A 27,934-nucleotide genomic window follows, 5' to 3' on the forward strand; every position below is an offset into this window, starting at 1 on the left:
GGTTGTGTTTCTGTCTTGCTAATTGTGTGGCATAGGGTGTCCAGCACCATAGTGCTGGTCGTTAAGTGAAGCTGGGTGCTGGTGTTGAGATGGAGATCTCTGGGAGATTTTCTCCGTTTGATATTATGTGGAGCTGGTAGGTCTCTTGTGGACGAATGTCCTGAACTTGGCTCTGCCACCTGAGAGGCACAGCCCTGATGCCTGGCTGGAGCACCAAGAGCCTGTCATCCACATGGCTCAGAATAAAAGGGAGAAAAAGAAAGAAGATAAAAGGAAATTAAATTTAAGTTATTAAAATAAAAATTATTTTAAAAAAAATTTAAGTAATAAAAAAGAAAGAAGAGAGCAACCAAACCAAAAAACAAATCTACCAATGATAAGTGCTAAAACTATACTAAAAAAAAAAAAAAAAAAAAAAAAAAAAAGACGGACAGACCGAACCCTAGGACAAATGGTAAAAGCAAAGCTATACAAATTCACACACAGAAGCATACACATGCACACTCACAAAAAGAGCAAAAGGGAAAATATATGTATATCGTTGCTCCCAAAGTCCACCTCCTCAATTTGGGATGATTCGTTGTCTATTCAGGTATTCCACTGATGCAGGTACATCAAGTTGATTGTGGAGATTTAATCCGCTGCTTCTGAGGCTGCTGGGAGGGATTTCCCTTTCTCTGTTCACACAGCTCCTGGGGTTCAGCTTTGGATTTGGACCCGCCCTCTGTGTGTAGGTCGCCTGAGGGCGTCTGTTCTTTGTTCAGACAGGACGGGGTTAAGGGAGCAGCTGCTTCAGGGGCTCTGGCTCACTCAGTCCGGGGGGATGGAAGGGTACGGATGCGGGGCAACCCTGCGGCAGCAGAGCCCAGCATGATGTGGCAACAGCCTGAGGCGCGCCGTGCGTCCTCCCGGGGAAGTTGTCCCTGGATCCCGGGACCCTGGCAGTGGCGGGCTGCACAGGCTTCCGGGAGGGGAGGTGTGGAGAGTGACCTGTACTCGCACAGAGACTTCTTGGTGGCGGCAGCAGCAGCCTTAGCGTCTCATGCCCATCTCTGGGGTCCTCGCTGATAGCCGCGGCTCGCGCCTGTCTCTGGAGCTCCCTTAAGCGGAGCTCTTAATCCCCTCTCCTCGCGCACCAGGAAACAAAGAGGAAAGAAAAAGTCTCTTGCCTCTTCCGCAGCTCCAGACTTTTTCCCGGACTCCCTCCCGGCTAGCCATGGTGCACTAGCCCCTTCAGGCTGTGTTCACGCCGCCAACCCCACTGACCTCCGAAGCCCGAGCCTCAGCACGCAGCCCCGCCCGCCCCGGCGGGTGAGCAGACAAGCCTCTCGGGCTGGTGAGTGCCGGTCGGCACCGATCCTCTGTGCGGGAATCTTCCTGCTTTTCCCTCCGCACCCCTGTTGCTGCGCTCTCCTCCACGGCTGCGAAGCTCCCCCCTCCGCCTCCCGCAGTCTCCGGCCGCGAAGGGTCTCCTGTGGAGACCTTTCCTCCTTCACAGCTCCCTCCCACTGGTGCAGGTTCCGTCCCTATCCTTTTGTCTCTGCTTTTTCTTTTTTCTTTTGCCCTACCCAGCTACATGGGGAGTTTCTTGCCTTTTGGGAGGTCTGAGGTCTTCTGCCAGCATTCAGTAGGTGTTCTGTAAGAGTTGTTCCACATGTATATCTATTTCTGATGTATGTGTGGGGAGAAGGTGATCTCCACATCTTACTCTTCCGCCATCTTGAAGCTCCTCCACACACACTTTTTATATGGACAAATCCTGGACTGGTTATCTGGTGGCCTGGCAACCCGTGGTGATAGGAATCTTCCAAGGCATTAATTATTCACTAGGTCTGGAATAGCATGGTACACCTACCCCAGAAACAATGTATTGCATGTTGAAATATTTTCTAATCCTTAATCGTACATTTAATATTGACATTCTTTTCTAATTTTTTATTATTATTATTATTTTTTGCGATACGTGGGCCTCTCACTGCTGTGGCCTCTCCCGTTGTGGAGCAACAGGCTCCGGACGCGCAGGCTCAGTGGCCATGGCTCACGGGCCCAGCCGCTCCGCGGCATGTGGGATCTTCCCGGACCGGGGCACGAACCCTTGCTCCCTGCATCAGCAGGAGGACTCTCAACCACTGCGCCACCAGGGAAGCCCTTCTTTTCTAATTTTAGAGATGACCCCAAGAATTTAGAGAACTGAATAACAACTGGCACTTTGTCTTGTGTAAAGAATTTAAAGAGAAGCTGAGCAATGGAATAAACAAATAAAGCGTGCTTTGCATCCTTCCGATTACAATCGTTTTCTAATCATCGCATCTGACACATTTGGTACAACCCACTGTGGACATCCCACCTCTACTTTGGCTTACAGTGATCTCATCTGAGGCGTGTTTCAGAGGTTTGCAAAGTACTCCTCACGTACAACGTTGAGTTACAACAAGTACCTTCTTATCAGTTCAACATCTTCAAAGAAGTAGGCAGAGTTGTTAAATCTATGGTTTTAGAACAGAGTCTTTTGTGTTCTTTGTGCTTGTTACCACGTGGCAGCTTTGGCACCACAGAGCCCTTCTGTGCAGAGAGCACTCCTGAAGCCTCTAGCACCAGTGTGTTGCAGTCCACTCAATGGGCCAGAGCTATGCTGGGTTTCCTGGGGCTGCCCCATGCACTCAGCCCACCCAAGGGCTGCACTAAAGGGAAGAGAAGCACTCTCTTCTTCTGTGCCACTCTGTTCACACACACACACACACACACACACACACACACACACAGTCAATCCATGGCCATACTCTGCTTTTATTTTCTTCACAGCATTTCCTGAAATCATATCATAGACTCATTTGTTTACTGTTTGTCTTCACCTCCATGAAGACTGGGAATTTTATCTGTTTTGTTCCCTACTATCTCTCCAGCACTTGGAGCAGTACCTGGCACATAACAGGCACTCAATAAATATTTGCTGACCAAATGAATTAATCCAGCAAGAAAGAAAAAATTAACAGAATTGGGAAGACCAGTCAAACAAATTAACCCAAGAATATGTTGAACTCCCCAAAATTAATTCATTTTAAATTACTGGTCGTTTGTTAAACAGCCAACACTGTCTACATCACACCAGACATCTATTCTGCAATACGTGAAGACATTACACTTGTATGAAGTAGAAAAGAAACAAATCTATTGTCGGAAACATTGGCGACGCATTGCAGCAACTTGGATGGATCTAGAAGTTATCATACTAAGTGAAGTCAGTCAGAAACAGAAAGACAAATACCACATGATATCACTTATATGTGGAATCTAAAATATGACACAGATGAACTTATCTATGAAACAGAAACAGACTCGCAGACATAGAGGACTGACTTGTGGTTACCAGCGGGGAGGGGGAGTGGGGTCAGGTTGGATTGGAAGTTTGGGTGAGCAGATGCAAACTATTATATATAGAATGGATAAACAACAAGGTCCTACTGTATAGCACAGGGAACTATATTCAATATCCTGTGATAAACCATAATGGAAAAGAATATGAAAAAGAATGTATATATGCATAACTGAGTCACTTTGCTGTACAGCAGGAATTAACTCAACATTGTAAATCAACTATACTTCAATAAATTTTTTTAAAATATCAGCAACGCACTTAATGCTATACAAAATTCCATTGCAGTTGTAATGACGATAACTCACATTAAGATTTTTCTGGTTGGTAATATTCCTTCTTGAAACTGCTCAGTGCTTCAGTATTACAGCTGGCTCATCATCCAGATTATTAGAAGATTTAACTCTGCTTTATTTCTCTACTCAGCAAACATTTCAACAATTCAATATTTATTACGTACCAGGCACGTGCAAGGATTAAAGAGATAAATCAAGATTTTTGAACTTACAGGCTACAGACAAATAAAAGACCTCACAACTGGATAAAGCACCAACTAAAAATTAGTTTGTCTTTTGTAGCAGAGCCCTTAAATGCACCTCTGATGTATTTGCTATCTGCTTTTTATGGAGAGCAGAGTGAAGACCCTTTAGGACTCTGGGTAAGTAAACCAGCATGTGTCTTCATGGAATTCTGAATGACCCTCAGAGTTCAGAAATGTTAGATAATTACTAAACAATATCAGAAAAAAATAAAGATGCTATTTCCTTTACACAGTTTAGGCATTTAAAATCTAATCTCAGGGGCTTCCCTGGTGGCGCAGTGGTTAAGAATCCGCTTGCCAATGCGGGGACACAGGTTCGAGCCCTGGTCCGGGAAGATCCCACATGCCGCGGAGCAACTAAGCCCATGCGCCACAACTACTGAGCCTGTGCTCTAGAGCCCGTGAGCCACAACTACTGAGCTCATGCAACACGACTACTGAAGCTCGCGAGCCTAGAGCCCGTGCTCCACAAAAAGAAGCCACTGCAATGAGAAGCCCACGCACCACAGTGAAGAGTAGCCCCTGCTTGCCACAACTAGAGAAAGCCCGTGCACAGCAATGAAGACCCAACGCAGCCAAAAAATAAATTAATTTTAAATAAATAAATTAATTAAATCTAGTCTCAGTTTTGTGAAGTAATATGTATATACTACTCAGTTACCAGTGGTTATCTCAAGGTAAAGGGATAAGAGCTGATTCTTAATTTCTTTCATATGCTTTTGTTTCTTGTCCAAATTTTCTACAGTTTAACATTTGCAATGAGAAAAATAGATTATTTTTAAAATATTATTTTAAATCTATCAATTAACTATGAAGCTTTTCTATTGCTGTTTAAATTATTGAAATTAAATCTACAGGTCAAGTCCACGTTAAATTTGTCTGGTTCTCATGACAATTAACATTGTGCTTAATGTAGGAAGGAAATAGAGGACTAAAGCAAAAAGTCCATTTTGTGTTTGGTTTCTGTGGCATCTCAAGTCTCCTTCTCCTGAACTTGTCTATTTTTTTCTTAGGCTGGGTACTCCATTACACTCTCCCAGGAGTTTGTGTGAGATAGAAGAACCCACTGTTTGGGTTTCCCAAGGACTAAAGCCTGTCCTGCACTTAATGAACTTATTTCTTTGGGATAACTTTCTGCAAACGACAGAAAATATACCCTAGATCCCTGCTAGTACTCATAACACAAAAACATTCATTTACAAACCATAATATATAAGAGGACTTCCTTCTTGGAAAATAATAATAATAGCTAACACCTACCACAGGCACCTGTCACCCTGTGCGAGTACCCCATGGTACCCATTCTCATAGGGTTGGTCCTCATCCGGGGCACATGCCAGTGCTTTACTGATAGTACTGCACCTTGACATCTACATCAGACCCTACAATGTATTTATTATTATCCCTATCTTAAGGACAGGAAAATATTTGGGATCAGATTGAGTTGCCCAAAGATACATGCATACTAACCCAGGTCCTTCTGATTCCAGACCCCAACTAACCACACAGACCCAGTTCTGGCTGAGGACTGAGCAAGGTCACTTCCTTTCACATGTGGTTCCCAGCTTAAGGAGTGAGTTGGATGAAGTCCATAAATAGCTCCTCACTTTTAAATTTAATGTATTCACTTAATGTCTTATTATCTAGATTCTAAAAATTAACATATGGAAGTAGTATCTATCTTTTAAATTATTGTGTATCAAATATTTCTGAGTCATTGTGAAGAACCTCTAGGTCTATACTTGCTTAAAAATCTATTTAGCTCATACATACTTTCATAATGTTTCAAAAAGAGAAAAAATCAGAAACAAGACTTTTTAAAGAAGGAAAAAGCAACATGATGCAAGGGAAGCCGACTAGAAGATGGGGCTGAAAGCAGAGTAACCAGACACTAAATTAGAACTTCACACATAGTTAAAGGCTGAAGATCTGAGTCAGGGATATAGGGGGATTCTTTCAAATCCTTCAAAACTGAGTATATATTTCATTAGTTTCATTTTCATAGAAATACATAATTTACTGCATCTTGGGTTATATACCCTCTCTCAAGTAACTATGGCTGGAGAAACTTATCAAATAGCGAGAAAGACAGATCCAGTTCATATGAAAATATACCTTCTAGGGTTTTTTGTATCCCGTGAAGCTTAATGAGGACACACAGCACTTTTTTTTCTAAGAACAGCAATAACATTTTGCCTTGCTGCTCTTGAGAGCAGTCAGGCACAGAAGGGACAGCTGCGGGGATGGAGAACGACCTCTACAGACATGCGTGAGTCTCCTGGCAGAAAGCTGACGGACACAGTCATTTGAAATCTTCTGCTCATTTCTGCTGTTTCCTAATGAACTAAGTCAATTGGTACAGATAATTCAGATATCAATAATGCAGTGAGATCATGATTATCTCATAGGATAAAGAAAAGCCCAGAACCATGTTTTTCCAATCTGGTAGCAGCTTTTGAACAGTTTTAGTTGTTTCAGTAAGCAAGTCCTCATTCATATAGTTTACATATAATTGGGTCAGAATGGACTTAGTTATAACTAGTGATAGAAAGACCACCACCAGACCAAGACTGACCCTTAATGAAGGATCCTAGGACTTTATTGCAGCTCTCAAATTTACCCAAAACCCTTCCTGCTGCGTCTCATCAGCGGGCCACTCCAAGTAGGTCTTGGTGTTCATGATCTTCCGCAGCTTACAAAAACGCTGGGGGATGGCCTTTTTCTCAATGGGCTCCAGCAGAATGAGAATGGCAGCATCGTCGTTCTCATCAAAGAGACGAAAATGGGAGAAGTCCAGCTCGTACTTGCACCACTCACTCTTCACAAAGTTCTCAGAAAGCACAAAGATGGTTTTGTGGCTCTTTTCAATGGAGTCAATGATATTGTCGATAATCCACTTGCCAGGAATGAAGTCCCGCTTGTGAAGACACAACTTAAAGGGAGGTCTGAAGTGCTCCAGCTCCTGGACCATGAGGTTCTCCACCCAGTAGGAATCCCGTTCACTGTAGGACACAAAGGCATCATAGCAGATGTCCCTGCGGGGAGCCTTCCTGGGCTTCCTCTTGGCCTGGAGCCAGGCCCACATCATCTTCATGTACCACAGTCCGTGGAAACGGTGGCACAGAACTCCCACGAGCAGGAATGACAGGAAAAGGGCACAGCACACGGCAGACACCACGGCTGCCCTGTGGCATTCGGAAGGTGAGAGCCGGGTGTCCCGAACCCGCTGGCCCCGCACAGAGGATGGAGAGTCACACAGGTATTCTTCTGGCCAGTCGATCAGGACCTGGGCCAGGGCCTGCTGCCCCTGTGTGAAAGACAGGAAGTCACAGGAGCAAACGAAACTGTTGCCACCAGCTTCCAAAGTCTTCAGTTTTTGAAAAGAATCAAGTTGCTCCTTAGAGAAAGTAGTTATTATATTTCTGCTGATTCTCATAACTAATAACACAGGTAAAAAGGAGGCATCTGGTAGAGTCTTCAACTTATTTCTGGAAATATAAAGTTCTTTGAGTTTTGGCAAAATCAAAGAAAATGAATCGAGATTGTTATTGCTAATATCTAAAATTTCCAGTGTCTGGGGAATGCAACGGGTTAAACTTTGTATTCTTGTGCTGGATAAGTTCAAATATTTCATTTTTCCTGGCCACTGACAAGTTTCAGGCATTGAATGAAAATTATTCTTACTGATATCAAGGTTAGTCAGGTTTTTCAGAGTAAGCAAAATTTCTCCAGTTTTTTTTAATGATTTCAAACGATTCTGCCTTAAAACTAAGGTTTTTAGGAAGGGCCAGGCATGCTCACAGGCTGAGTTTTTCAAGGTTTCTTCAGACATTAAGTTTTCACTGAGATCCAAATATTCTAATGATTTTAAATGTTGTGAAAGTAAACAAGGAACCAGAAAAACCTTACTGTTTTCTATTGTGATTCTTTTAACTTTTCCTGTGAGTGAATATATATTACTCAGATCATGAAATAAGAAAAACTGTGGGACATGCAACTTCCGTATTGTTAATGTCTCCACGTCACGTAGGCGTTTCATTGTCTCCAGAGTCAATGTCCTAAAATCACCAACTCCATCATGGGTACAGTCATCAAACTCTACTTCTAAGCCTCCAGAAGCATAATTAAACAGTTTCACAACTTCAGTAAAACTTTCGTCAGTGATTTGCACATTTCTAAATGTAAACTTTTTAATCGATGTATTCGTTTCACTGATGGATACTTCTGAAAAATGAAAAGTGTTCAAATTAGTATCTCTCAGTTCTAAATGTTCTAAGGAACTTAAAATATCTACAAAAATCTCCAACAGTAAAACAGGCTGCTTCAGATGAAGAATCAGATGGCTGATGTTCCGGATTGACTTTAAACTCTTCGGCGCATATGTCTGCAGATTTGGAGCATTAATCTCAAGTTTCTCAAGAAGAGTTAGCCCAGCGAAATCCTTTTCCTGAATCTCAGTGAAGCTGTTACTATTTCCTACTTTCAGGATTCGTAGATTTGGGAGATGAGAAAAAAGAGATCTTTCCCCGAGTGTTTTGTATAAATTTCCCAGTAAGTTTAAGAATTTCAAGGCAGAAAGGGATCTGAACCAGGAGGATGAGAAGTAAGATAAACGATTGTAGGATAAGTCCAAATATTCAAGACTCCTCAGCGAAAAAAAAGAATCTTCCTCCACCATGTGAATTTCATTGGCCCCCAGCCTCAGAGTCCTGAGGTTCACACACCTCCGCAGGTCGCTGTTGCTGACATAGGTGATCTCATTGCTGGACAGGTCAAGGCTTTTCACAGCTGCCGTGAGCCCTGAGGGGATGGAGTTTAAAGATCTGGAGCGGCCATCGCAGACACCAGTGGGGTCACAAGACAGAGAAGAAGCCTGATCAGAGGCTCCTTCCTTGGGGAGGCTGATTACAGACCCCAAGACCCACACTGTCCACAAAGCAGGTGGCATTGTCCAGTGATCTCACCTACAAAGAAAAGAGGTTCAAATGAGTGATTGTGTTTGACACCATAGCTTAATTCCAGTTCTTGAGAACAGTTTTGTAAGATGTAGCACGTGCGTACACACACACACACCAAGACATAACTGACAGGGAAATGGAATGTATGAATAAGAATAAAAAATGAATTCCCTGACACATCCAGCAACAGACTGCCACTGAACAATGACTTAAAGGCACAGTACCATCTAGGAATATGCAGCAGGACCAAACGTGGGTTGAAAGATGAAAGTAAATGAATGATGGAGGATGAAAAAGCAAGCAGTTTAAGGGCTAGGCTTAACCATATGCATTTACAACTTCGTATTTGTATACTTCAGATCTTATATTGGAGCATGCCCCTTGCCTGTCCTGATGCCCCCATGAGTTAGAGATCTCACAGTGCCAAACCACAGCTCTCCTTGAACAACTTTCACTGAATACAGCTCCAGGAGGAGCATGCTCTTTAACCGAAAGAAAAAGGTCCCATGCTTGTCAACCTGTCTTGCACTTGGCACTAGCAGGTGGAAGGGGTGCTGAGAACCCCAGGCAGAGCAAGGTGGTTTGTTGGGCGGAGGGACAATCAGACCATCAGAACCTTCTCATCTGCAGTGAACTAAGTGCAGGAAGCAGTGTTTGACTCAGCACATTTTTCAAAAGATCATTCTGGGGAAACAATCAACAGTATTACCTTTGCCAGTACTCACGTGTCCATCTAAGGGTCAGTCTGTTTGAGGGCTCTCTAATCTGATCCAATGTCTATTTGTCTATCTTTGTACCGGTAACACACTATATTAAATGTATGACATATCTTCATATCCAGGAGAGCAAGGCCTTCCTCCCTGTTCTTCTTTAAGTGAGTCTTAGTCTTGGTGCTTTGCATATTCTTATAAACTACAGAATCAGCTTATCAGTTTCAAAAACAAAACCCACTGATTTTTCTAAAATAAATTTATTTATTTTATTTTTGGCTGTGTTGGGTCTTCGTTGCTGCACATGGGCTTTCTCTAGTTGTGGTGAGCAGGGGCTACTTTTCACTGCAGTGCGCAGGCTTCTCATTGCAGCGGCTTCTCTTGTTGTGGAGCACAGGCTGTAGGTGCGCAAGCTTCAGTAGTTGTGACACTCGGGCTCAGTAATTATGGCTCACGGGCTTAGTTGCTCCGCGGCATGTGGGATCTTCCCGGACCAGGGCTTGAACCCGTGTTCCCTGCATTGGCAGGCAGATTCTTAACCACTGAGCCACCAGGGAAGCCCAAACCCATTGATTTTAGTTGGCAATGCCATGACTCTATAGATATTTTGGAATTATTGACATCACTACAATATTGAATCTTTCAATCCATGAGCATGATATATCTTTCCATTTATTTGGGTCTTCATTACCACAATAATGTCTTATGATTTTCTACACAGAGGTCTTGAGCATATTTTGTGAGGTTTATTTCTAGACATCTGATACTTTTGAAGTTTGGAAAATAGTATTACTTACTTATATGTGGCATATACCTATATATACAGAGAGAGAAATTCAATTAAGTTTTACATATCTACCATGCATTGAGCAACCTTGCAAAACTAATTCAGCAATTTCACAGTTTGTAGATTCCTTTTAATTTTCTACATACACAATCGTATCATGCAGGTATAATGATGGTTTTATTTACTTTTTCCAATCCTTATACCTTTACTTCATTGTCTTGATTAATGAATGTTGAATTTTATCAAAACTTTTTTTCTTCCTTATTGAGATAAGAACATTTCCTCCTTCATTTTGTTAATAAATATCGGTGACTACAATGGATAAATGTGTTAAAGCAACCTTGCATTTTTAGAATAAACCCACATTCGTCTGGATATATTATCCTTTTTATATATTGCTGGATTTTATTTATAATATTTTGTTTAGAATTTTTGAATCTATATTCAGAAGTAAAATTGCCCTACAAATTTCTTTCTCCTAATGTCCTCATACAGTTTTTGTTGTTGTTTGTTTTTGTTAAATACATTAATTTAACAGCTACAGAATGATTCAGATTTTCTTTTTATTCTTTTGTCAGTTGTGTTTTTCAAAGAAGTTATCATTTTCTTCCAAATTTTCAAATTTACTGACATAGTTGCTTTCATCCCCTTATTGTTTTAATGTCTGCAGGACCTCTATTCTATTCCTTAGATGGTATTTGTGCCTGCTTTCTTTCTCAATTGTCTTGCCAGAGGTTTATCGTTTTTATTAGCATTTTTAAAAATTTATTTATTTTATCCATTTATTTTTGGCTGTATTGGGTCCTTGTTGCTACGCGCGAGCTTTCTCTAGTTGCAGCGAGCAGGGGCTACTCTTCATTGAGGTGCACGGGCTTCTCATTGCAGTGGCTTCTCTTGTTGTGGAGCACGGGCTCTAGGCATGCGAGCTTCAGTAGTTGTGGCGAACGGCCTTCAGTAGTTGCGGCACACGGGCTTCAGTAGTTGCAGCGCACAGGCTTAGTTGCTCCATGGCATGTGGGAGGTATCTTCCTGGACCAGGGATCAAACCTGTGTCCCCTGCATTGGCAGCCAGATTCTCAACCACTGCACCACCGGGGAAGTCCTATCAGCATTTTTGAATAACCAACTTCTCACTCTATAAAGCCTCTATTTATTTTCTATTTCATTAATTTCTACTCATATTACTATTTACTTCCTTCTGCTTTCTCTAGATTTATTTTACGGTTCTCATTCTAATTTCCTGAGATAGATGCTTCCTCATTAATTTTCAGCCATTCTTCATTTCTAATATATCCATTTCAGGTCATGCATTTTCATCTAAACACTAGTTTAGCTGTATTGTCCATGTCTCTTTCTCTTCTGTTCTTTCCATACTTTTTGTCTCTTCAAGTTTCATTCTATGTATTTTCTTCTGATCTATTTTCTAGTTTATTTTCCTTTCTTCAGCTATGTTTAATTTACTGTTAAATCCATCCACTGCTTTTAAATTTTTTGATTATTACAGTTTTCATCTATATCATTTCTATTTGGTTCCTTTCCACTTCTGCTATGTCATTTTTATAGTTTTAAATTCTCTGACAGATTTTTCAGTTTGTCTTTCATTGCGTTGAACACAGTAAGCACAGTCTGACAGCTGCAGAGCACTTTTGACAGCCTTAGAAAGCAGGGAGTTAAATGTTAAGGTCTGGGGCAGTCACAGATGGGATAGATAAGGCCGAACTAGAGGAAAACAAGTCCTCACAGGTTGCATCACAGCTTTGACTTATCTGGATGGCTCGGGCAGCCTTGATCTCTGAATACGGACTAAGATTATTTCTGGAACGCTAGTGCTCATGGGTACCTACAGAAGCAAAGGAAAATTTTCTCCAGAAGAAGAAAACATCATCCTAGCCCTTAGATTTCTTTCTGGAAACAATTTTTCAAATAGAATGTCCAGTAAAAAATGAAAAACAACTGGGCACTAATGAAAGCAAGGTGATAAGCATGAGAAGAGCAGAAACAGAAGACAACAGAAACTAACCCATAGAGGTCGCAGATCTAGCGTTGTCCCCACCTCTAAAACTGACAGGGTTAAGATGAAATGGCTATTACTATTTGGCACTATGTCTATCCCATTGTCTTTCTGCTTAAACGGTTGTTGAAAAAAAAATCCTCTTAGTATAATTGTACTGGAGGACCAAAATTTACCTGATTTTTTCCACTTCGTAACATATTGCACAAATCTTAAGAAATCTATACCAATTTTTGGCTAAGATGTAAGGTCAAATACGTTCATTTTTTATTTTTCCTGGCTTTTTCTCTTTAAAACGTAAAATTTATAAGAGCAGAGATCTTGGGCTATTTCATATACATATTATATGATACCTATTACACGGTAGGTTTTCAACAAATAATAATTATTGATGATGCTAAAACTACAGTTAACAGCTTGACACTTTAGGTCAGAATTACTTGTCTCTCCTCCCATTTTCCCAATACACTACAGGAGGGGGCAGAGAAGTCCTCAGTGTAAGACACTGAGAAAGGGAAGGGCGATGGCTCAAGTTAGATGGAGTGGAGTCAGATCTAATAAAGGCTGTGGATCTGCACAAAGTACAAAAATCATCTGCTTAAAGAATTCAGAAAGTTGCCAGAGTGGTGAGGAATTATTAGTCCAAGACTCAGGATAGGATGGAAGTCTGAGGAGTAAGCCTGGTGTTAGAGGCGACTTAGCTGAGAGGAAGTTGAAGCCCTGTGGCCCAGAGTGAAACCAGAAACAGACGCCCACTTTAGGGCGAGGGCTGAGATGCCTGGGTGAAGCCAGACTAGAGAAGGACTCATGGCCCAGCGCATGGTAGAGAAGTGACAGTGGGCTCTCCATAAAGCCAAGCACAGAGAAAAGGCTACGCCATATGTGAACAGGGGCCTCAAAAATCTCTGCCCTCTGACCCAGGGTCTCCACCTGGCTAGAAGCTAGCCTCCTAGAAATCTCCCATAAGAAATCAAAACCCAGGCCTGCCACATATGCTGGTGTGGATCCAAATATTAAAAGATATAATAACTAAGAATTTTTCAGAACTGAAGAAAAACATAAATTTACAAATTATAAATGCATATTGAATCCCAAAGAATAGAAATTCCTCATCTAGCCCCCAAACAATGGAATAACAGCCTCAAAGGGCTGAGAAAACATACCTGTTAGTCTAGACATCTCTACCCAGTTAAATAATCATCCAAGAGTAAAGATAAGACATTTTCAGACATTTGTAGACCTTCATTGAAAGAAGTACCCCAAAACATATGTTCTTCAACACATGGAAAATCAACCAGGTAAGAGTAGGCAACAAGAAGCAACAAGTGGATTTTTTTAGTGTAACGATAGATAAGAAAGACAGCACTCAGAAACTCAGACATGGGTTTCCTGCATGAGGAAAAAGTAATGTAAATTTTAAATGACACTGTGGAGATAAAAAAAAATTTTTTTTCGACAAGCAAACCTATTTGGGAGGAGTAAGTACAACTTAGATTTACTAAAATATCTTTATGAGGTCACACCCAAGGTGCCACATACAATAAATTATGCTCAATCACTGAAATCAAAACAAGATATTTAACCAACCAAGCCAAATTCTTAAGTAAAGCAATGAAAAAAAATAACTGATGGCTTAGAAACTTCCAAAACATGTTGTCAACTTCAGGTCATTTTCATAAAATTGATACATTATAAAAAGTTTAAAGAAGACACAAAGGTTCTCTGCTTAGAACAGGAAGAAGAAGAAACTTAAAATATTGGCGAATAAGTCATTTTCAAGTAATCAAGTCAGGATATTTGCCTTTTTCTTTTCTTTTCTTTTCTTTTTTTTTTTTGGTGTCTACTTTCAAGTCAGCCATCCTATCTCCCAGTTGCTTTTTGGTAAAGATCTGAGTTAGTAACAGTGCAGACAAGACCTTCTGCAAGATTACAAGCATCTCACCCGGCTGAATTGTTTACACCCTGAACAATTTCTCTCTCTCTCCCCGCCCTTTTTTTTTCTTTTTTCAAACAGGAAAAACACTATCCTGGCTGACATCCAAGTTCCATACACAAGTTGTCATTTATAGACGTTGACGAAGTTTTAATGGCGTGAAGCCCCCCGGAGCAGAGACCAGGCTCGGGGTTGGGGAGCGAGAGTCCTAGGCAGATCCGAGTCCTGACCCTGTCCCATTGCTGAGCCCTGGTGGCCGAAATCCCACCTTTGGAAGTTGGGTCCCAGCGGTAAGCAGTGAGCGCAGACGCACCGCCAGCAGGACGCACCTATGCAACCTTGAAAGCCTCTACCTGAACCTCGTCACCGCCGCTCCGAGTGAAGGGGGCAGGGGCGACCGGGGCGCCCTGAGCCGCCGGCGAGAGGGCTGCCCTTCGGGAACTGGAGCCACTGGCCACCCCGCCTCCCGGAACGCGGCCGGCCGCAGCGCGGAGCCCGCGGAAGCTCCCCGCGGCGCCCCATCGGAGGCTGGATGGCCCCGCCAAGGCCCGCGGGCACCGGGACGCCAAGGGCTGGGCGAACCTCGGCCGCACCCCCGTCCCTTTCCGTGAGGTCCCCGCTTCTCTCACCTCGGCGGGGCAGGTGTCCGCATTCCCGTGCGGGGCCTAGCAGACGGGGCTGCAGGAGCGTCGACGGCCTCGGGGCCGGGGACTCCCCCCTTCCCCGGGCCCGCGCCGCACTACTGGGGTCCTGGGTGCCGCCGACTGGGAAGCGAGGATGCCCGGCGCCCGCGTCCGCGCCTCGGCCACCCTGGGACCCTGCCCGCCCGGTCCGGGAAGGGCTGCGGAACGAGGAAGCCCGCCGAGCGTATTTTCGGCCCGATGTATCCGGAGAACGCGCAGCTGCCGCCAGGCCGCGCCTTCTGCCGCCTCCGGCCCGGACCTGCCCGCGCCCCGGAAGAGTGCGCGGGGACGCTGCGTGTGGCCGGCGCCCCCTTCTCCAGGGTGCGGGGACCACCCGTTCCGCGGAGCGCGCCTGTCACCTGTGGCCTGGGGCCCGCCGCCGCTTCCCTTTCCGCGGGCTCCGTCGGGTGACCGTGACCCAGGTGCTACCCCACCGCCGCCTGGTGCCTGGACCGGGTCGGAGGCGGGCGCTGGGGCCAGGGTGTGGGGAGACGCTTAAGGCCTCCGCGTGGGATTCCCCCAGCACAGAGTTAGATTTCGAAACCAACGAGAAGGCTTATTACCCAACCACTATTTTCTTGAAGCCTCGGGCACCCAAAGCCTCTTACTGCCCTGAAACACGCCGTCTCCATTCTTCTGCGTCCTTGGACGCCCAAATTCAGGCTCACGAATCATGCCTCTCAGCCACCTCCCACCCCCACCACGACCTTTTAAACACAATTTCCCGGTCAGTATATCTCCAGGGTCCACTTCCACCCGCAAGTCTATTCTCTCCTGCATTAAAATAACTCACCAGTCACTATCCAAACCAACGCAGCAAGATTTTGCCTGAAGAGCAGATAAGGACAGCCCAGATTTTTAAAAAATTTCAATCTTGTGGCGGTCCCCTGGTGGTGCGCTGACTTTCCCTAGCACCCACCTCCCATCCCTGCTCTTACCGTGAAAAGATGTGGGCTCCCCCTTATGTCTAAGATTTTGAACATAAGTCCTTCCCTTGCGCGTTTCCATCCCTGTTTCTCAAAATGGGTAATTCCCAAAACGAACAGTCTTAGATTGGCTTTCTTCATTGCCACAGAAACTAGTGAGACATGTTTGTAAGGGAAACTAGCTACCTTTTCAAAATTAAGCTGCCTTAATATTCATAAACTATATTTTATTTTCATAATTACATTTGACCTTCCCAAATTGAGATTGGAGGCTGAAGAAGCATTCTAGTTCCTCTTTGACACAGGAGGAAATGCCATGCAAATTCTAAGTGCCAGAATTGAGATTTGAAACCAGAATTTTACCCTAAACCCAGGGTTCTTTGTGTTACCCTATTCCACATGCCTAGTCTTCATCAAAGGCTCCAGCCTTAGGCAAACTTAATCTATAGGCATGAATATGAACTTGAGGGGATGGAGTCTGTTTTTCTATACAGTTTACTGATTACCGTGGGGACATTTCTCTGCATCCCTGACCATCCAGGCTCTCCAGCTGTCTGAAACACTTTCTTCTTATTACTTCAAAATCTCCCCCTCTCTCCCTCATGATTTCTCAAGTGTGTCCTTCAGAAAACTTCTTTCCAATTTTTTGCCCTGAAACTGAAAACCTCTGTTCTTTCTCTATATATCTTTTCTAGTTGAGCTGCCTAGATTGACTGATGTTATTGCTTTGTAATCCCAAATTTGATTAGAATATTCTGACAAAGTTAAGTAGAAATTATGTATTTACCCGCAACTTACTACCAGTGTCATCTACATGCAGTGTATTTTTCTCTACACTCTCAGCAAAGCTATTAGCACCTTCTACTAAGGCACATCCTTATATGTGTTCAGTTCTTCACGTTTTCGAAGCACTTTCACATAAATCTTTTCACCTGAGTCTTATAATAACACGTGAAATAAATAGTTCTGATAGTATTAGGCCTTCAGTTCAAGTGATTAAAGAACTTGCCTCAAGTCATATGGCTCAGAGCCAAGTGGCAAATCCCAGGTTAGACTCCAAAACGCCTTCGCTTCTTTTCAGTATAAGACCTCCTCTAACTGCCTACACAACTTATTTTAAAAAAAAAAAAAAGTTAGAAAATGAACACAATATGAAAAGATAATTCGGTAAAAAGTAACTCTCATGGTATCTATTTTTTGAGAATCTGACTGAAATTCTAAAATGAAGTTATCAAAAAACACTGTCTTGTTCACATAAAATATTTTGTAATAGAGAAAATAATAAATATATCCGTCAAAAATCACTTAATGAAAATCTGCTGTAATCCTTGCACTAATACACAGATTGTTGTACGCAAATGCTCATTCTTCAAAATTTTTCTACTTTGAAGAGATTTCAATAACATCTGTAACTTTTGAAGAATACTATTTATTAGTGCCTATGCAAAATCATAATAGTAAAACTCTGAATCAACATAGAGCTGAATTTTGAAACCTGAGAATATTTCATTTTATAGATATTTTTCTTTTAAAAACTAGAATTGTTCTTCAACTGAAACCCTTCCTGCTGGGGATGGCCTTTTTCTCAATGGGCTCCAGCAGAATGAGAATGGCAGCATCGTCGTTCTCATCAAAGAGACGAAAATGGGAGAAGTCCAGCTCGTACTTGCACCACTCACCCTTCACAAAGTTCTCAGAAAGCACAAAGATGGTTTTGTGGCTCTTTTCAATGGAGTCAATGATATTGTCGATAATCCACTTGCCAGGAATGAAGTCCCGCTTGTGAAGACACAACTTAAAGGGAGGTCTGAAGTGCTCCAGCTCCTGGACCATGAGGTTCTCCACCCAGTAGGAATCCCGTTCACTGTAGGACACAAAGGCGTCATAGCAGATGTCCCTGCGGGGAGCCTTCCTGGGCTTCCTCTTGGCCTGGAGCCAGGCCCACATCATCTTCATGTACCACAGTCCGTGGAAACGGTGGCACAGAACTCCCACGAGCAGGAGCGACAGGAAAAGGGCACAGCACACGGCAGACACCACGGCTGCCCTGTGGCATTCGGAAGGCGAGAGCCGGGTGTCCCGAACCCGCTGGCCCCGCACGGAGGATGGAGAGTCACACAGGTATTCTTCTGGCCAGTCGATCAGGACCTGGGCCAGGGCCTGCTGCCCCTGTGTGAAAGACAGGAAGTCACAGGAGCAAAGGAAACTGTTGCCACCAGCTTCCAAAGTCTTCAGTTTTTGAAAAGAATCAAGTTGCTCCTTAGAGAAAGTTTTATTTTCTTGCTTACTTTCCAAGAAGAAGGAAGTACCTGGGAGCATCTTCGACATGTACCTGAAAATGTAAAGTTCTTTAAGATGTGACAAAATAAAAGACTATATTGCTAACATCTAATATGCCTAGTGTCTGGGAAACATTGAGTGTTAGATTGTATAGTTTGACACTGGATAAATTCAAGTATGTTACCTTTTCTGACCACTGGTAAGAGTTAAGTAAAGAACCAAGTGTACACTGACAAAGATCAATGTTAGTCAGGTTTTTCTAGAGAAAGCAACATTGTCCCGAGTTTACAGATTATTTTGTCTTAAAATCAAAGTATGTAGGGAGAACCTTTGAACTGACTGTTTCAGTTATGCTCCAACCATCAAATGTTCACTGAGGTCCGAGTATCCTGTGGATTTTAAATATTGAGAAGGGAGATATGGTATTAAGCAAGTTTTGGCAGTTTCAACTGTGAATATCTTTAGTTAATGTAAAAGCATGTTTTTAAAGTTCTGTCATTGTGGAAAATTCTCATAGCTAAGCTCTGTTGTTATTACAGTTTCTGTTGGGCCTGGTCTTATCATGGAATTGCAGCCATCCCATTTTCCATTTTCCTGAAGTACAGTCTTCCAGTTCTATATTCAATAACTGATTTTCAAATCTTATTGTTTAGTTACTTCGACTTGTTTTACTATTAGTTTTTTCACTGTGGGCCTGAGTGTAAGAGTGTCTTCTGTTACTTGTGATCTCATATGAAGAGCAGTATTTCTGAGTTCTAAATATTTTGGAAACTTGAAAGATTGACAAGACCTTTCAGAGTGAAATTGACCTCTTTATATATGGTCAAAAGGTACAAATTTCCAGTTATAAGATATATACTTCTGGGAATGTAATGTACAGCATGGTGACTATAGTTAGTAATACTGTTTTAGTAATACTGTTATTATACCTTCAAAAGTTGCTAAGAGTAGATCTTAAAACTTCTCATCACCAGAAAAAAATAGTAACTATGTGAAATGATGGATTTTAACTAAACTTATTGTGATGATTATTTCACATTATATATACATATATCAAATCATTATGATATACATCTTAAACTAATACAATACTACACGTCAATCATATCTCAATAAAACTCGGTCAATCATATCTCAATAAAACACATTGAGATACCACTACATGCCCACTAGAAAGGCTAAAATGAGAGACTGACAATACCGACAATACCGAGGATGTAGAACAACTGAAACTCTCATACATTGCTGCTGGCAATGAAAAACGATACACCCACTTTGGGAAAGTTTGACAGTTTCTTATCAAATTAAATATGCACTTAATGAAGCAACAATCTCAATCCTAGGTAATTACCCACGAGAAATGAAAAAATAAGTCCACACAAAAGCATGTACTTTATTCAGAGCTAGAAATGACCCAAATATCTATCATCTCATGAACAGATAAAGAAATCGTTGTATGTGTATACGATAGAATACCACTCAACAATAAAAAGGCAGAGTTGCTGAAATATGCAAGAATATTGATGATCTGAAAAGAATTATACTAAGTGAAAAGTCAGACACAAACAAATACATACTATAGAATTCATTTAAATGAATTCAACACAATTCATTTAGATTTAAATTCTACACAAAGCAAAACTATGACAGAAAGCAGGGGTATCAGGGAGCCGGGTTGGAGAGGGGATTGATTGCATAGAGGCATATGGGGACTTTTGGGGGTGATAGAAATGTTCTGTATCATGATTGCAATGGTGGTTACATGACTGTATCTCTTTGTCAAGTTCATCAAACTGTACTTTTTATATTGATAAATTTTATTATATATAAATTATATCAATAAAACCGACTTTAAAACATCCTCTTCTCTCCAAGAGCAAAGGATGGATATATCAGGCCTCCAAAATGGAGAAGCTAACCTTTTGCTTGCCTTTTAGAGAAGGAAGGAGAAAACACCTAATTTCTCTAGCAGGTCATCCTGCCTTGCTTGTAAAATGTCTCCTTTTACTTTAATAAGTTTACATTAATTTCTCTCACTTGCAACAAAAAGAAACCTGACTAAGATATTTCCTGATGGAAAGAAAATTGTTTCTTAAATAACTCAGGAAGTCCAAACTACCTAGAAATATAAAATCTTCTAATGTCATATTCAGATGGTTTTATCCCTTCTGGAATGCTCATTTTCAGCTTTCTGCCTTGGAATACCACTCCATGTGTAATCAGAGCAATTCATCACCCAAATTTTACAAAGTCCATTCCAGGACTAAACTCATCAGACTATAATGATTCCAGAAATTAAGATATTCCTAGTAAGCATGGTCTAAATGTTCATTTTTTAAAAAAAGAAAGGAAGAAAGGAGAAACAAAGACCAATAAAATCTCTTAGAGTAAAACTGACTGCTTCATCTGTCAGCCCAAGTGACTGATCTTCTACATTGATTTCAGACTTCTTGGTACCTAACTCCAAGGATTGGAAGCATCAAACTTAAGTTAATTCAGAACAGAAAGTCCATAAAAGTCTTGGTTTTTTTTTTTTAATTTAGAGAATCTGTGAATATTTCAGGAATCTAAAACTTGGGAAAATGAAAAAAGAGAGGGAAAGAGACTTTACTTCAAGTTCTCTGATGCACTATCCCAGATGCAAAGGGCCAAACCATGAAGATGATATATGAGGTAAGTTTGTATAGGTTAGGTCCAAATATACAAAACTCTCAAGGGCAATGCAAATAACTTTCATCTGTTGCAAGACTGGTGGTAGATGATAGAAAAGGAGATTTCAAATTCACACACAGCTGCTGAATGTGGCTGGATGTAAATTTCATGAGGTCATGGACTTTGTTCTCCTTTGTGCAGGGAAGTATTCCCAGCCCTGAGAACACAGTAGGCACTAATCAACTATTACTTGCTTTTTTAAAAAAATATTTATTTATTTGGCCGATTCGGGTCTTAGTTGCAGCACGCAGGATCTTTTGTTGTGGCACGAGGGCTCTCTAGTTGCGGCACGGGAGCTCCAGGGCGCATGGGCTCTAGTTGTGGTGCACAGGCTTAGTTGCCCTGTGGCATGTGGGATCTTTGCTCTCCAACCAGGGATCAAACCTGCGTCTCCTGCATTGGAAGGCAGACTCTTAACCACTGGACCACCAGGGAAGTCCCAACTATTACTTGTTGAGTAGTGGATTGACATGCCTTTTCAGAGCATCAGTTGGGTCTGGAGGAATGGACATTGCAGACACAGGTGGGCCTGCAAAGGAGAGAAGTCTGACCAGTGGCTTCTCGCCCCAACTTCCTACCCTTGCCGCACAATAGCTGACCTTGTTTAAAGACGAGAATGAAGAAATATAGTGTATTGTTTCCAAGCACAGAGTCAGACAAAACCATGAGCAAGCAGCTGGTATCATTTTAATATCTGTATGGCCTCATCAGTCAGGAAGAATATGAAAAGAAGGCAGAATTTTATCAATTTCTAAGTTCTTTGGAGTGCCTTGGGAAATATATTGAAATATCTTAAGAATCAAATAACTGCTAAATCCAACCATGTGATGTGGCAGTCCGGGTAGAAGTTGCTGCCTTCCATGTGCATGGAAAAAATGAGCTCATGATAATAACTCAGAGCCAGGGACATGAGCTGTGTGACCACTGCCTTCTCTAGGTTCAGTTCTGTTACAAAGCATAACAAGGGTTCAGTGTGTACCAGTCACGGTCACAGACAAGAATATTGCCAGCTTCTTAGGCCATATCATTGGCCACCTCTCTATGAATGAATTCCCAAATTATGTATGATGATGTAATGGTTTCCTACGTGTGTGCAAGTATCTTTCAAAGCCTGGAGGTTGCTGTCTTCTTGGCCATTGTATGGACAGTCATACTTGACCCAAAAAGTTTCTGGATGCAATCTCTGGAAGACTTATAATTAGTATTTATATTAATATTTTGTGTTAAGGAATCTATGAATATTTGGGTTTTAAAGACTTGTCACATTTTTTAAATTTGGTGCATTAGAGTCAAGTTCAAGCTTGTAATTCCAACTTAAAATGTATATTTCATTTATACTTGTGATTTTAAGTTGAAATTTTTCATTGTTTGTAGAAACACGGATTGAAACATTCATCATACATTGAAACATTTAAGAGAGCTTAAATTTTACCATATTTATAAGTGTATTAGTTATATTAGAATTGTTTAAGAACTCAGGAAAGTTTTACTAAGTCAAACAATTGACACTTAAAGAGAACATCAAATATATTACATTTATAAATGCTGCTAAAATTAATTAAAAGTTTAATTAGCTAAGTTTGTAAATGGGACCAAACAAAAGCCAAAGTCCCTTTTAAACTGATGTTTAAATTTAGTAGATTTCCGAATAGTTAGTCAAACCTAAAAGCTTAAGGAAGGACAAGATTTTTAACTTAGCAAATTTAGTTATTTAGATATTAAATCATAAAGCCAAAGCAAACTCCTGAATTATCTCTTCTGCAGACAAAAAATTATGAGGACTTTTTTTAAAAAAAGCCAACATTGACAAAATTAAATTTGTCACCAAAGAAAAAATTTGCCATGTGTTTCCTTCCTCTTCTGCTGCCTATGGCCACGGCTTCCTCCGGCCTGAGTCAGTTACGGCCTCATCTTCTGGTCTGATCCTGTGTGTCCTGCCAGTGTCCTTCTGCTCCTCCCTCAGCTATGGCTTCCTTGAGCTGTCAATCACTGGAACAGATTTGACTGTGTATACATTATTTACCATGTGCCAGCTCCAGCCCTTTTAGATTGCTAAGAGATGATTTGTACTAAATGTTGGTTTATATGATGGGATTAAATCTATGGGATTAAATCCATGGTTAGGGTTAGGGTTAGGGTAGGGTAGGGTAAGGCATCATCAGATCCAGGAACTCCATTCCCTGATCAAATGTGTGAGCCACTGACTTATCTCCCCAACCTTTTGTAAGAAAACCAGTCCCTCTGAGGCTCCCAGCTCACATACGCCATTTGCCCTCATGCCCTCCTCTGTCTCTCACCATCAGCTGACCTCCTACTCCCTTCCTCTCACTTGTCGAAAACTTTGGCATCTGCTCACAGACTTCTTCTTAAGATCTTCCAGGAGCCCAGCTGCTTCACTGTTCACAAAGATGACCCACTCGTCACCTCTCGGTTCCTATACCCCCTCGTCCCCCGAGCTCCTCCCCTGCACTACCTTGGTGTCTCCCTGGACCCGGGGATTACAAACAGTTGTCCAAGTTCAAAATGACTAACTCAGCCTCCTGCGTCTTGCTCAGAGTCCACTGGTCCCTCCCCTTCCCCCAACCCATTGGTCATCTCCTGCCTTGTCTTTCTTCCTTATTTAGTGTAGATTCAGGCCAATGCCTTGTGCAAGCTGGAGCTCACAGGTGGAAGGGTCAGCAGAACCCAGGGTTCCCATCCTCTAAGCATTCTGTGGAGAGTCATACTTGGCCCCAAATTTCTGGTTCGCTGGGTTCTTCCCCCTTTTTTACAGGGAAAATACCAGCTTGGGTGTGGCCACCGGATGGTCTGAATATGCATGCCCGTTGCACAGGGGCACTGGGGGTGCCAGAAGGAGGTCTTGGGGAATTGGGATGATGCAGTCTTTCTTACCTCAGAATCTCCAAGACACACTTACCACCCCCGCAAACCCTCTTGCCAGTGGTGTCACCAAACACGGAGTGGAAGGAGAGGGCTTTTCCCTCCCCCCAATCTCCAGAAACCTTCCTGGCCCTTCCGTATGAACAGCTGGTGTATTCTCACTATCATGTAATGGAAAATAGTGTACAAAAAGCTTCAAGCCCTCTCACCCCTGAGTCAGATCACCACTTCTAAATAGAAATTCTAGAGCCACCACTCTCTTTTCCTTATGTTCCTATTCCTCCTGTGTGACAAAATCCTAAACCTGAAAGGTCCCTATGGACTTAGAGGAGACCAGGCACTTTTATTACGCTTTTCTAGCCAACCCACCTCACCCTCCACCCTCCTCCAGCCACTGGCATTCTCTGCCTCCCCACATGCTCTCGGGGATGACTTTGCCTCTTATTTCACAGAGGAAATTAAAGCCATCCACAGAGATCCCCTCAACTTCTCACTGCTGAGCTCCTACCCACACCCACCCTCCCCTCCTGCTGCAGTAGGAGAGGGCTCCCTCCTAGAATGGCCGCCAGCCCCACCTGGTTCAGTCGCGACGCTCCCTCCCTGCCATCTCAGGAACCACGTGCTGCTTAGTATCCTTTCTCTCTCCTGTATTTTCCACTGTTCCATCTCAACCAGATCATTCCTACCAGTGTTTACACATCCTCAAGTCTTTTCCATATTTATTTCAAATAAACAAACAAAAACAAATTCTCATCTCCCTCAAGCTTCTCTCTCTCTCCTCCTTCATAGAGTAACTTCTGGAAAGAGCTCTTTATACTTCCTGTCTCTGTTTCCTCACCTCTTGCCCAGTCTTTAGTCTACTCCAAGCTGGCTTCCACCCCTATCACTCCAACCAGCACTTGCAAAGGTCATCAATGACCGCCGTACTGCTAACTCCCAGATACATTGTATTCTTCCTGTTGCCTAACCTGTCAGAACAAATCTCCTTGCTGACACTCCTTCCTTCTTTGCTTCTCCCTTGGCTTCCATGACCCCACATACTTAGGCTTCCTTTTCAATGCTCCTTTACAGACTTATCCTCCCTTACCCTGTTTCCCAAGTCTAGGTCCTAGGCCACTCCTCACTGGCTGCTGTCTTCCTAAGGAGTCTCATTTATTCTCATCTCTATGCCAATACCTCTCAAATTTAAGTCTCCCATGCAGACATCTCATCCGAGCTGCAGACCTAGATGGGCAACTGCCTTCTGGAGACATGCGTCCACGTGGATGTCTCAGAGCATGTCCACTCAGCATGTCCAAGTCTGAGCTCATGATACTTCTTGCCAAGGCTGGTCCTCTCTTAGTGTTTTTTATTTCAACATGTGGCACCACCATCTATCCAGAAGCATCTGCTACAAGACTTAGTTCTGCTGATTTTACCTCGAATCCATCCAACTCCTTTTACTCCCACTTCCATCAACCTAGTTAGAGCTACCTTCACCTCTTGCCTGGACTATGAAAACAACCTCCTGATGGTCTCACCTGCTTCGCCTTCTCCGTAGCTCCTTCTTCACGCTGCCTCTAGAGAAGCCCCCTCTAATGAAAATATCATGGGAGCTGCTTATGTAATTTTAAATGTCCTAGTAGTTACATTTTAAAAGGTAAGCAAGAAACAGGTAAAACTGATTTTAATTACATTATATTTAACCCCAAATATTACCATTCCAATATGTAAAGATTATGAAAAAAGTAACAAGATATTTTACATTCCTTTTTTACACTGTCCTTGAAATCCAGTGTGTATTTTACATTCACAGCACTTTCCAACTAAGACCAGCAACATTTCAAGTGTTCAATACCCATGTGTGGCTAGTAGCTACCATTACTGGACAGTAGAGATCTAGAATGATCTTTTAACAATGCAAATCTGATCATTTCACCCCACCTCAAGTTTAAAATTCTTCTGTGGCTTCCAAATCGTTGTTAGGATTAGGACCCAAGTATTTAATATAGGCTACAAGTTCCTGCAGGGTCTGTGGTGTGGCTTGTGCTTCAAGTTCTGGTCTCTACCTCCTCTCACCCTCACCGTCTGTGTGCTGCCACATCAGCTACATCAGACTTTCAGGTTTCCAGACCCACGGAGTTTCCACCCACCACAGACCCTTTGCATATGCTGTTCCCTGTGCTGTGGATACCATCCTCTACTACCACCCCCTCCACCATCACCAGCACCTCCACCACTAGCACCAGCATCCCCACTGCACCATCACCACCACCTCCACCTGCACCATCACCTCCATCATTACAGTATCACCAACACCTCCACCTGCACCATCACCACCACCTCCACCTGCACCATCACCACCTGCCACAGAGACTCTCACTTCTCCTTCAGGTCTCCACTCACCTTCACTTCCCTTACTCTTCAGCCTAGATATGTGTTCCTTTCCTTCATAGCATTTAGCTTAGTTTGTAACTATATCCTCCCACATGTGTGATTAGTGCCTGTCTCTCTCATGAGGCCATAAAAATTATTGTTTAGCTCACTATTGTATTCTCAGTGCTTACCCAGTGACTTGTATATAGTATGTGTTCAATAAGAACTTTTGAATAAATAAATGAATAAATCAAGATAATCAGGAAATAAAGAACCATAAAATGGGGCACAGAATAGAGCTTGAAGAATGCAGGAGAAGTCAGGGAACACTGTCAAGGTTGGCAGGTAGGCTCCAAAGCGGGATGGAGGGGTGGGAGCAGATGCTTATACTAAGACTGATCTTGTGTTAATATCTCCACTTGGAGTTTAATGTATGTTTGTTTAATGCCTTAACAAGTCTATGAGGCAGGCATTATCTGCATTTTAAATTTAAAGAGGCTCAGAAGGGTTCAGGACTTGTCAAGTGACATAAGTAGGATTGGAACCTCACTCTGTCTGATTTTAAAGTCCCTGCACCATGCCTTTCACTAGATCTCCATAGACACATGCCTATGCTTCATAATCTTGCTAGTTTTACTCAATGAGAATAATACTATTCAATGAGAATGTGACTGAACCCTCAAATAATAGAAAAGGCTAGATTTTTCATAGTGCGTATGTAAGTGCCCCTATTTTGTTGCAAGATTTCTTCATACAAATGTTGCCCAAATGCATTGCGCAATTCAAGTGTGATTGCCTCATATGAGACACTTAAGCAAAACAAACCTTGTCTGAAATGATACCATTTACTATTTTGAGAAGGAAGCTAAATGATGATTGTATGGGACCTTCTCAACACCAGTTGACTTTCCCTCCTGTTTAAGCGAGTTTATGCATATAATGTGCTTAACAGAAACTTGGCATACAAAGAGATCAATAACTGTTAGCTGGTATTGTCATGATCATGACCGTTATCCTTCCTGGCTCATAACAGCTTTTCCCTTATTTCCTGCATACATACTAAAATATAAGTTCATAAGAATATGCTATTCCAGCTCTAAAGGACTCACATGAATCGCTGCCATAAATCAGCTTCTGGACTGAATCAGTTCAGCCGCCAACCGTGGCCCATGCACCACAGAGCACAGATCCAACGCCGAACCCGACTGCTTTCCAGGGCTCAGCATAAAAAAGTCCTGCCCCTCGTCCACAGCGTTATGGGGACAATGGAGCAAAAGGGCCAGAGCTTTGTCGTCAGAGAGACTAGCGTTCAAACCTCTTCCACATGCTAGCGTTATGACTGACCAGATCACTAGACTCAGTTTTTACATCTGTTAAAGGGGAATGATAGCTCTTAGCCAGGGTATAATGCCCAGAAGCTGGTACAGGCTCAGTGTTAGCTATTATTTTTTAAGAGGCATTTAAACTGTGGGAACTTAGTTCCTGCTCTAGTTTGCTGTAGGTCAGCCAGTCTAACCCAAATGTTGATGGATCAGGAGAAAAATAATGAGAACATTCGTCCGGGGGAAGGGATCTCACACAGTCACTTGCTCTGCCCACAGCCACCTTTCTATTTCCTGATTCAAGGGGCCATTTCCCCCAACACCCCAGAATCTGGGGGGACAGCGGAAATATCACCTCGACAACCATGAACCTGCCATTGCTACAGTGGGGTCTGGTCCTCCCTTAACTGTCCATCTGTCCAACAGTCCAGATTGACTTTTAGAAAGTTAGGATACTATGACT

General features: G+C 42.4%; 2 protein-coding genes and 1 pseudogene across 5 annotated transcripts in view; 1 reads left to right on the forward strand and 2 right to left on the reverse strand.

The window, feature by feature from the left end:
* RNF175 (ring finger protein 175) overlaps window positions 1-1,841 on the forward strand; it is a 76,865-nt gene extending 75,024 nt beyond the window's left edge. The window contains 2 exon segments of the mRNA XM_060298707.1: window positions 1,727-1,767; window positions 1,769-1,841. Coding sequence (XP_060154690.1) covers window positions 1,727-1,767; window positions 1,769-1,841 — 114 coding nt within the window.
* Window positions 1,842-2,778: 937 nt separating this feature from the next.
* On the reverse strand, window positions 2,779-15,861 carry TLR2 (toll like receptor 2). 4 transcript variants are annotated; one of them, XM_060299664.2, is made up of 2 exons: window positions 15,790-15,861; window positions 2,779-8,878 (listed from the first exon to the last, which is right to left on the reverse strand). In XM_060299664.2, the coding sequence occupies exon 2, from the start codon at window positions 8,860-8,862 to the stop codon at window positions 6,505-6,507; it is 2,358 nt and encodes a 785-aa protein (XP_060155647.1). In that variant the 5' UTR covers window positions 8,863-8,878; window positions 15,790-15,861; the 3' UTR covers window positions 2,779-6,504. The 4 variants fall into 4 exon arrangements, with proteins under 4 accessions (XP_060155647.1, XP_060155646.1, XP_030734145.2 ...); XM_060299663.2 differs by lacking the exon at window positions 15,790-15,861 and adding an exon at window positions 15,560-15,665; XM_030878285.3 differs by lacking the exon at window positions 15,790-15,861 and adding an exon at window positions 15,356-15,546.
* A 1,609-nt stretch (window positions 15,862-17,470) lies between these two features.
* On the reverse strand, window positions 17,471-26,025 carry LOC132597302 (toll-like receptor 2; annotated as a pseudogene).
* Window positions 26,026-27,934: the final 1,909 nt, after the last annotated feature.

The sequence above is a fragment of the Globicephala melas genome, chromosome 5 (genome assembly GCF_963455315.2).
Source record: "Globicephala melas chromosome 5, mGloMel1.2, whole genome shotgun sequence".
In the NCBI taxonomy this organism is placed as follows: Eukaryota; Metazoa; Chordata; class Mammalia; order Artiodactyla; family Delphinidae; genus Globicephala; species Globicephala melas.

What these genes read in the sequence shown, in the direction of transcription:
- TLR2 (XM_060299664.2), bottom strand. Translation starts at nt 8,862, where the DNA reads ATGCCACCTGCTTTGTGGACAGTGTGGGTCTTGGGGTCTGTAATCAGC.